At 45.1% G+C, this 10,232-nt stretch overlaps 1 protein-coding gene across 1 annotated transcript in view; it reads right to left on the bottom strand.

Moving 5' to 3' along the window:
• The window catches only part of LOC104074541 (paired box protein Pax-7-like), a gene marked incomplete at its 5' end in the record, with an annotated part of 51,752 nt that extends 42,201 nt beyond the window's left edge, over positions 1-9,551 (bottom strand). Inside the window, 1 exon segment of the mRNA XM_009574693.1 lies at positions 9,352-9,551. Within this exon segment, the coding sequence (XP_009572988.1) occupies positions 9,352-9,551 (200 nt within the window).
• Between the last annotated feature and the right edge of the window lie 681 nt (positions 9,552-10,232).

The raw sequence follows: 10,232 nt of genomic DNA, 5'->3' as shown, positions 1-10,232 counted from the left end.
GAATGCCCTCAGTCATGCCCAGGGTCCAGATAAGACCAGAGTCCCTCACTGTGCCGCGTGCACCTTGCTCAGTAAGCGAGTATGCTGCTACAAGGATCCTGAACGCTAGATGTTCACCGCAGAATATCACTCAATCCGTCACCTTCACCGTCCCCTTCACAGATGGGAGAGGGAGGCATGGCGAGACGAAGAAACCTCCCCAATTCATCACTGTCTGACTTGCAGAACCAGCTGATTTCAGAAGAGCCTATCCTCCCAGCCAGATCGGGTTTGGGGCAAAGGTTAGCACTGGTTCTTATTTAACCTGAACGCCTGCACCCAACCCTGCCAACGGCCAGCCCGAGATGTCCCAGCCACTTGTTCTCAACCAGCAGAGCAGCGGAGAAGGGCTGCAGAGACAGCTGCCTGCCAGGATGGGGCTGGACTGAATTATCCCCGCAGCCGCCGAGATATGGGTCAGCTCCCACAATTTGTCAGACAAGGAGAGGAAAGGAAGGTCAAAAAGAGCCTCCTGTGGGAAAGAAAGCCTGTTGTGTTCCTGCTCAGCCTAATCAGGACTTGATGTTGGAGAAAGATAGATGGGATAAATGAGTTCATAAATGAAAACAGGGATGGAAAAGCCAAGTCGTGCCTTTGCTCTCCAACAGAATCGAAGAGATGCAACATGTGTTTGCTTTCACAGGCCCAAGAGGCTGCAGAAACCAAGTGGAAGAGAGTCATGTGGCCATTTATGGCCCAAGCACACCAAAAAAATTCCACCAAAGTCAGATGAGGTCCCTCCCCAGGTTGCATAGGGGCAACTCTGCCAGATCAGGTCCTCTCCAGGTTCTCCTTTGAACCACAGCAGATCCCTGCAGCGCCTTGCCTTGTCTACACTAGTCATAAATACTGCAGATCCTGGGCTTCCCAGGAGGCTGATGCAGAAGGCTTTTAGAGATGCAGCAGCAACAGTGATGAGAGACCAGGGATAGTTATTGCTCCATCTGAATGCCTTCTTTTAGATGGTGCTGAGAGTCAGCCCTCCCAGACTGGAAAGGGTTGAGATGTTACAGTGAGATGGGATCCTGTAAGTCCGTACAACAGTTTAGTGATGATTACGCTTCCTCTGCCAGGTGCTGAGGAGTGTGAAAAACAGACATCAGAGACATACAAGCATCTTGGAGGCTACTGAGATAATTCTTTAAAGAACAAGAAAAAAAGCCCATGACAGCGCATAGATTTTAGGCACGTGGATTTTCATCTACGCCTGTAGGGATACAGCTGTATCTAGTGACACTTGGGTTCAGTGCCTAAAATGCTGAGCCTCTGTCACTTGTGGATGATATGGTTAAGATAAATATTAAACAAGGTTAGTGGAGCAGAACAAATGACTCATCACAAATGAGATTATCCAATGAATTTAGCCTATATCTCTCCTGGCATAGCCAGTTCCTGAAGGTGTTAGCTATTTAAAACAATCTATTGAAGAATTTCAACAAACAGTTTGTGGTATGTGGATTTTTTTTGCAAACCTCTTTTTTTTTTTTAAACAAACCGTTATTAGCAGTGAAAAATTTGATTGTGACATTGATTACTTTACTCTTGCAATATTCTTTCTAATCTGTTAGTGGCTGTCTAAGAATTAATCAAGTCACAAACACTTCCTCAACAAAAAGGCCATCTCTACCTTTAAATTATCATCACAGTATGAACACTTCATAACTGCTAATGGATTTCATACTCCAGACGGGGAAGCAGGAAGCAGGAGAAATGGGATAGATCTGTCCACTTTCACACTGAGACATCCTAAGCCAAGGTTTGAACTCATGGCTTCACAGCTCCAAATCCAACCCTGCCCAGTGATGCAGCTTTACCCCTTACTGTAATAAAAGTTAATAACATTTACAAATAAAAAAAAAAATTATCATTGAATGAAGTAGCTATTGGATACTGAATGATCATTTGCAAATGTTGTGTTTTCCAGCTCACATTTTACAAACTGTGTTTCTCAGTCATTATTTCAGTTGTTAGAGGAAATTCTGTTAAAATAAAATTTAAAATAAAACTTCTGTTTTACTTATCTGTTTATCCCTTTATAAACCCAATGTCTGAGGATGAATGGGACTTTGGAAGCTGAAAGACATTAGGATGAGTTCACTGCTGTCAGAAAGCAGCTGCAAGGTAGTGTATTTTATGAAGTGCTTTCTCTCCACTTGAACACTTGCTTCTTAGACAACCAAGTCTTAATGGTGTTAGAGTTGCATTTAAACATTTTGGAACAGGCTTTGATGTGCACACCTCACTGAGGTGAATGAGATGTTGGGGAGTAGACTTCCTGCTGCTATTGTTTGGCTAGAGATAGGCTGGGCTTTAACGGCAAACCAGCAGCATATTGATAACCACTATCAAGATTTTCTTTGCAAAAGAACGAACGATGAGCTTTTAAAAATAGCTTAAACGCTACGGTAAGTGGCTCAAAGATTAAAACACCCCGGCAAACCCTCCCTCCTGATTATTATAAACATCTTCTACTGTTGACCAAACAGAATCTATTTAATTGGTGTCCCAGTAAAGAGAAAGCGTCCTTAGCTGGGGAGATTGAGAACAGACGACAGCCACGTGTGCTGGCTGCTCAAATCAACGGCACACTTGCTTACTTTACCGGGTACACAGTGGGTGGTGGCTCTGCTAGAATCAGAGATTCAGCGTAGGGCATACGAGCAAAGTATGAGAAATATTTTGGTCCACGCCCTCGTTGGACTGGAAATTTTGTGATAAAGCTTCTTCTCATAAAACCTCTGGGAGGCCCTATTTGTTTTTAATACAATGGGACAGACACTCTGCTGCTATAAATCAGTGCAACTTCACTGACTTCCATTTAGACCAGCTGAGTGCGCAGTGTTATACACAACCGCTTCGTCCAAGGAACTGGGATCTCGTTCATTGCTTTGGCCTCTGGGCCCTCTTTCCTTTGTAAGAAAATCAAATCGTTACCACATTGTTTAGGGGATCCCCTTTTCAGCTTGCGACCACGAGGCTAGCAGTTCTGCTCCTTGGTCCAAAGTGGACGAAGAAAAGCAGAATAGGACAAGCAATCAAAAAAGTCAGTTCCAGGTTTTTCATCTCAACACAAAAATCCACAATTTTATCTAAAAATCATGTTTGACTGAACTGAATGGGTTCCTCCGTCTGCAGAAGCCAGCAAGTTCAAAGGAGCACTTTCTGTCATAAATTTCTCCATTTGTTTCATACAGATTCCCTGCTCCACATGTACAAAACAATTGGTCTTGTCCAATTATGCTGCAAGTCCTGATGTTTATATTCGTTCCTGTTGATTTCAACCAATGCTTTGCCAGAGGGACCACAGGATTAGGCTTATCATTTTCATCTTCAGTGAAGTATAATATACTTAATGAAACAGCGCTGACTCTCTCCAGCAAGATGCCCTCGGGCTTACATAGCTGGGACTATGTCCTCTGCCAGTGGGACATTTCTATTTCCAAGGGGCTGGTTACTGTAATTCTACTACGAATACTAAAAGTGCTGATGCTTTTCTAAGCAAACCCTTAGATACAGACACAGGACGTGCTTGAAATTTAAAGAGATCATCTCTGGCTTTTCCAAAGTTCAGGTGGAAAATGACTTGCCGCTGCAGTTTGGATACCTGGTAATTCACTTTGCAGTTTGGTTTTGTTTATTTTCTATTTGACTAGTAGGCAAACCGAGGGCTTATTTAGAGCACATTAGCTGGGGCAAGCATGCAATACTCTTTTCTTTCATCCAATTGCGTTTCTGTTTCTAATTCAGGCTGGAGAGACGTGAAAGAAGAGCAGCAATGCTGTGAGACGTCAAGCCCGATTCACTAAGCAACAGAAAGTAATGTTACAAGACTGCAGCCGACCTCTCTCTCTCATTAGCAACATCCTCTTGCAGCAAGATCGACATGAGGGGGAAGCATCTGGACCCTCCTCACCATCTCGGCTGCATTCAGCCCTCACTGGCTTTACCCTGCAGAGCGCTTCTTTAAAGCTGGCTGGAACAGCGCGCTACCCTCGCCCCGACCTCTCCCGGGAGCTGGATGCTGCTTGGCGTTGCACTGCTGGTCTCTCGACGTGCCTGGGCACACGCACCGGCAGCGCCGCCGCGGTTCTCACGGACCGGCTGCCACAGTGCCAGGGGCTGTTCTTGCCGTGGGCCGTCTATCTGGATGCTCCGGTGTGCGCGAGCATGGCTGGCCCCATGCCATGGAAAACAAGCGTGCCAAGCCAGCCTCTGCCAACCAGAGCCCCAACTGCCGGCTCCTCTGCACAGCCTCTCAGTGCCCCGGCTGCTGCCAAAAACACGGGGCAGCTGTTGTGTCATAACCTCATCGCAGCCCTCTTCACAAGAAATGTAAACTAGTCGGACCCTCAGGAAGAAAGAAAACATTCTCAGCTGACCTTTAAGGGAGGGGGATTGCCTCAGAAGAGCCAGTTTGGACACGTCTCAAAGAGTTTGGGAAGCAAAACACCAGGCAAACATTAGGTTCCAGCAGCTTTGCATGACTCCAGTTAATGCTCAGAGCTGGGGGAGACCTGCTTACCGCCATACCTTCCCTTCATATAATACCTTCATCTTCAAAAAGCACCATCTCAAGGAACAGGACAGACCTTTGCCCACAGTGACAGCTGGTGAAAGAGCACTGGGGTCCCCCCTGGCCCACAACAGAGATATTTGAGAAGTTCCCGAGAAATCCATGTATTTTCTGAAAACTAGACTGTAGAGTACTGCTGGTAAACGGTGTTTTTCAGCTTCTTCACAAAGAGAACAGAATTGCTTTGTGAAAAAATTTTCCAGCAAAATTGAATGGAATTTTTTTTCTGGTGCTCCATTTGGCATGTCTGAGCCGCTGCAGCACGATCTAGAATAGGGCTGTTTGTTTACTACAGTTTGAAACTGTGTCATAAAATACGTATTATGTGAGTAGCCTAGAAATGCACCAAGATTTCAGAGACAGAATTGCTCTGAGCCTTTTTATTAAATGAAATATCCATTTTCTCCCAGGCAGAAATCACAAGGGTATCCATCATAAAAATGATCAATAAAGCATTGGGTTGCGACTCCTGCTGTCTAGTTTAATTTTGTTATTGAAATAACAGTTTCTCAGTGCATGGAATTTCCTGGGGATTAATAATAGACATCAGCATCACAACGCACCCACCCCTTCGCACTTCTTATTTCCAGAAAGCACCCACTGCCCAAACCATAGGAACTAGGATTAACGTACTTACTAGCGGTTATGCATGCTTGTACCCAGCTGCCTGTGGTATGACCATCTGAATCATCTGCAGGTGATGCTGAGAAGCAAAAGCTGCCATCTATTTTTTGGGAACAATTTTGGTAGATTTCTGGGAAAGCTTTTTAAGATAATACTTTGGAGCCTGCCACATCTGACTCATTAAAGCACCAGGAAAAATGGAGATAGGCGTGGGATCCTATGTATCGAAGTCTATTTGTGAAAAACATTTCCAGTGCACAAATTTCTAAGTGACTTGGGATTGCGGTGCTGACCTGAGGACAATTTGCTCATATGCACTGCTTTGTTTTACCTTATATTTCTTTCTGTTGATGTTGTTCAAGTAAGAAATGGAAATAAGCACTGGGGTTTGTTGGCAACTAGCCTTAAAAATGCAACACATTTGGGCAAACAGATCCACAAATCCACAAATCTCCAGATCGTCTAGGAGAAGGATTAGTTTCAACTCCCTAGACCCATGACTGATGTACCTGGTGTCTCTTCTGACATTAGCATTGCTTTGAGAAGTCATTTCTACACCTAGACAAGAATTTCCTGACAAAACTATTTTCCTATTGAAAAACACTGTACTGACAAATCTAAACTGTTTATGAGAAAAGGGTTTTTCCGAAAAATCTCCCTTCTCTAGAAATGCCAGGGAGAAAAGTTTCAAAATTATCACAGAATCCCGCTTAGGGTTTCTTTCCATATAAAAACTTTGACATCATCAGTTAGATAATTGCAAAAACTGGTGTAAAAACCCAAAATACATTCAAGATCAAAATCAAAGCTTCCGTTAAATTCGCTAAGTGAATTGCTTAGCTGTTAGACTTAATTTTTAAATCCATGAACGCTTGGCATTCAACAGCTTGTTTTCTGGAAGGGTGGAAATGGGAGCTTGCAGATGGGCAAGAATGTGTTCAGTACTGGACAATTAGTGTGGACAAATGAGTCAAGACTTTGCCTTGCACAAAAACAAGTCAGTGGGAATTTCCACTGGTGGCCTTGCCGGGCATGGATTTGGCACTGTAATCCTGATCCTTCCGGAAATCCATGGCAGTCTTGTCCCTGGCTATGCTCAGTTTGGGATTAACCTTTTAATGGCTCATATCTTTGGGTGTGTTGAAGTCTGACTGCTGGAATCTCTGTCTCAACCATACAGACACTGCAGTGACCTTGCAAAAATATTGCTCACCCTCCCGTGATCTTCCTAGCAGATGAGAAACCGGAGCTTGGAACTGCTCCCCACCACCACCCCCTCTCGTTGTTCAGCTTGTGGATTTTATTAGCTGTCAACGTGTCAAACTTCCACTTAGCTGGACAGCTGCGTGACCAGCCAGACTCTGAGGCCTGCCAATAAAGTTTAACAGAGCTATCAGCTTTTCACGTGGAAGAGATTATGGTACGTGAATACTCAGGTATCAGAGAGAACAAATGAGACTTCGGCAAGTTCACTTTTCACATCGTAAAGGAAAGAGGTGAGGAGGAGGAAGAAGCAAAGAGATGGACAGGCCAGCTTGTTTTTGTTCAGTGCTTGGATGGTGACTAGCAAAATGGGACTCTAGTGCAGGGATGTTTGTGTATACGATACTGTAGGAAAGCCTGATAGCACCTGAGCTGTGATTCAGAGACTTGGGTGTGATCCAGGGGTTGTCCAGCCATGGCTGCACAGCAGACAAGTGGCACTGAGATCCAGAAGATGGATGAAGCAATGACGAGATATTGAGGAGCAGCGAAGGCTGCTGTTGAGTCTCTTCTGTGACTATGGGTTACAAAATACTTTTCATACCTCTGCCTCCCATTTTACATGTTAACATGATAAGCTTCTGGGGACAAGACAGATGGGTAGATGTTGGCATGGCCCTTAACACCCAGAAACCCTCATCTCAGCTGGCCTTACTGTTATTACAGCCATCTTTAATCCAAAGCACGTCTCTTGGCCTTAAAAACTCTGTTGAGACAGGAGTAAGACTATAAGGTGGTAGAAGATTCCCTGCTGGATGGGTACATGTGTGGATGTGTGTGCGTGTGTGGCTTTTTTTTTTTTTTCCACAAGAACTTGATTGACTAATGTTTGTAGGTCCCGAGAGCCAGTAAAAGATCTGCTCTGATATCCAGAAAATTTTACAAGGGGCGGCAGGCTTAAAAGTGGTGGGAAGAAGCTGACTCTGCCAGGATGTCGGAATGAGAAAGCCATCAGGAATGTGCCTCGGAGAACAGCTGCTACTAGAGCCCTGGCAGGAACCTCCACACAAGCTGCCTGGGAGCAAGTAGGGGGATTCGGAGATCACAGCTTGAGACGAGGGAAAGGTTCTCTCTATTTATTTGTTTAGCTTTCCCTTTCTCTGCTTTCGCTTCCCTCTCTTCTCCCAAGCCTTGTCATGGTGAGGTCAGAGCGCCTTGGAAAAAAGAGAACCTGCCTCTGGTTTTTGCACTGCCTGGCACTTCAGGGCTTTTCCCTTCTCCCCAGCATGCCCTCATCACGCCTCATGCAACGCAGGTTTCTCTCACCCCATAAAAAGGTGTTACCTAAACTCTGCTCTCCCTTGAAACTCCTTTTTTTTCAGTCTCTTTGCCACAGAAACATCTGGTTTTATTCCCCTCTTAACATCCTATATCCCTCTACACAAGTAAGAGCAATTAGAAACAGAATATGCAAAACAAAAATGGGGGAATTCACATGTTCCAACTATTGGTTGCTTAGTCACCTGAATTAGCCACTTTCCCAGGCTTCACCTATCTATGAACCTACTTGGCTAGCAAATTAACACTATTACCGTTGAACACTCTGGCACCGTCTTTTGGCTAAGATCGAAACTAGAATCAGTTTAAAGTTTGCTAGATTTCCTTTTTGCAGTCTCCATAGCCAAATCTTGAGTCATGATGGATTCAGGAAAATCCAGTACCTCTCAAGAGAAAGATGGAGGGAGGTGAGAGGGCATCTGCTGCAGTGCTGTGACTGGCTTAACACTTCTTTGGGAAAGAAGGCTAACGGGAAAAGTCCTTAACCAGTGAAAATCCCAGGTGTGGGGGGAAATGTCCATTGCCAGGCAGCTGGGGAAAAACAGCAAAAACTTTTGGCAGTTTTGGCTTCCGAGCGAGCACATCAAGCTTGTTATCCTGAGAACCGCAGAACAAAAAAAGGCCTGTTTTGTTTTGGAGGAGCTGGTTAATTGACTGACTCTTCCCCTGTCACAAGCCTGGAGTACCCTTTCCCTCCTCTCTCGGCGCCCACAGTCCAACTCTCGGCTGCGTGCACAGAGACCCCTGTGCTTAGCCTGAAACCTAATCGCACTGGCCACACGGAGGACGGACTGCTGGGGTCTCCATTTCACTTCTTTAACCCAGCACAATCCGCAATCCCTCCCCCTTTCCTTCCCGTTCCCCAAGGGACTCTATTATACCCCCCGATCTGTTCACACTCCTTATCCCTCTGCGTGTTTGCACACACTGCTGACCCAGCCTTTATCTGGAAGACATAAGGGTCTCTGTGTGGAGTTCCCACAAGGGCTATTAATCGTGTAGATGTCAGAGTGCCCGGCTCCAAACCCTCCCTTCCTGCTCCTCCCCTCTTCTTCCCTCCCCCCGCCCTTTTTGTGCTCTCTGGAGATCGAGGAAAAAAAAAATTTATGAAAATTCACACACAGAACTTGCAAACTTTGCAAAATATGATCTGCTCCCCTGGGCAAGGTTGGTAAATGGTGTGATTTCTCCTAAAACACCAAACACAAACATACACACACACTGCTTCCTCCTAGGCAAATGGAGGAATTTCCTCCAACAGAAAACAGAGAGCTAAATGCCTTGCCAAGTTAGGGGAAGTTTGGCTCCCGGTCCCAACCTGGATGGAAACCCTCCAGCTGGTACCTCTGCAATGGGCCAAATCCAAATGGCATATCTGTGAATCCATGGGAACATGGGAATTTGCAGAACTGGATTTAAGTCTCAGATCCTTGTGAATGTGGCCCCATAGAAGAGGTGCATCCACATTACCAGCTTTCAACACCCTCATCCCCGGCACTGCCATCTCCTTCCCCAAGGTAAACAAGAAGCTGTGCCACCAGGCTGACTTGCCACGCTCTGGCTCTAGTCCTTACCTGAACTCGGGCCTCGGTGAGCTTGGTTCTCTGAGCTAGCTCCTCTCGTGTGTAGATGTCTGGGTAGTGGGTTCTCTCGAAGGCTTTCTCCAGCTCCTCCAGCTGCTCAGCAGTGAAAGTGGTTCGACTGCGGCGTTGCTTGCGCTTCAAAGGCAGGTCTGGTTCGGATTCGACGTCAGAGCCTTCGTCCAGCCTGTTACCTGGGGTGGGAAAGAAGTCAGAGATGAGGCTTGCGTGGTTAAAAGCCATAGGAAGAAAGGCTGTTGGAAGAGTTAAGCAGCCCAGCAAAGTCATCTCAGATCTACTGTGATGGTGTCCATCGAAACAAATACTCTGTCCATGTATAATACATCCCCCAGTTTTCTACTATTTCTGTAATATCCTGGTACTTTTTTCCCCACATTGTAAAAAGCCCACCTATCAAAACCAGAACTGTTTGGTTTTGATAAAACCACAGCAGAAGGATGGTTCAAAGTCCACTACTGAAATTGTTACAGTGAAAGATCGTCCAGTTGTAGACTTATTTCAAAAAAATTTCCATTTTTTGTTAGAAATGACTGTGTTTCAGTTGCACATTTTACATTGGTATGATGTAGAAAGTTCCATTTTTTATTAGAAATGACTGTGTTTCAGTTGCACATTTTACATTGATACGATGTAGAAGCTGAAATGAGCGCATAAAAAAATTCAATACGTGATGCTTTGACTTGGGCAGCCTAATTTGCTCTTGTGTTTTGTCAAGTGTCAGTGTTTGAGATTTCGATTTTTTTAAACCACTTCAGGAAGAAAAAAAAAGAAATACTAGGAATTTTTACAGCTGGGAAAAACCTTTCCAACTCCTCTTCACCTCTGGGTTGGGCTGCCCGCAAGATACAGTTGTT

This window comes from Fulmarus glacialis, unplaced genomic scaffold, assembly GCF_000690835.1.
Source record: "Fulmarus glacialis isolate BGI_N327 unplaced genomic scaffold, ASM69083v1 scaffold7843, whole genome shotgun sequence".
Classification (NCBI taxonomy): Eukaryota; Metazoa; Chordata; class Aves; order Procellariiformes; family Procellariidae; genus Fulmarus; species Fulmarus glacialis.
Note: the sequence above shows the minus strand (reverse complement) of the source record. Positions and strands in the feature narration are given on the sequence as shown.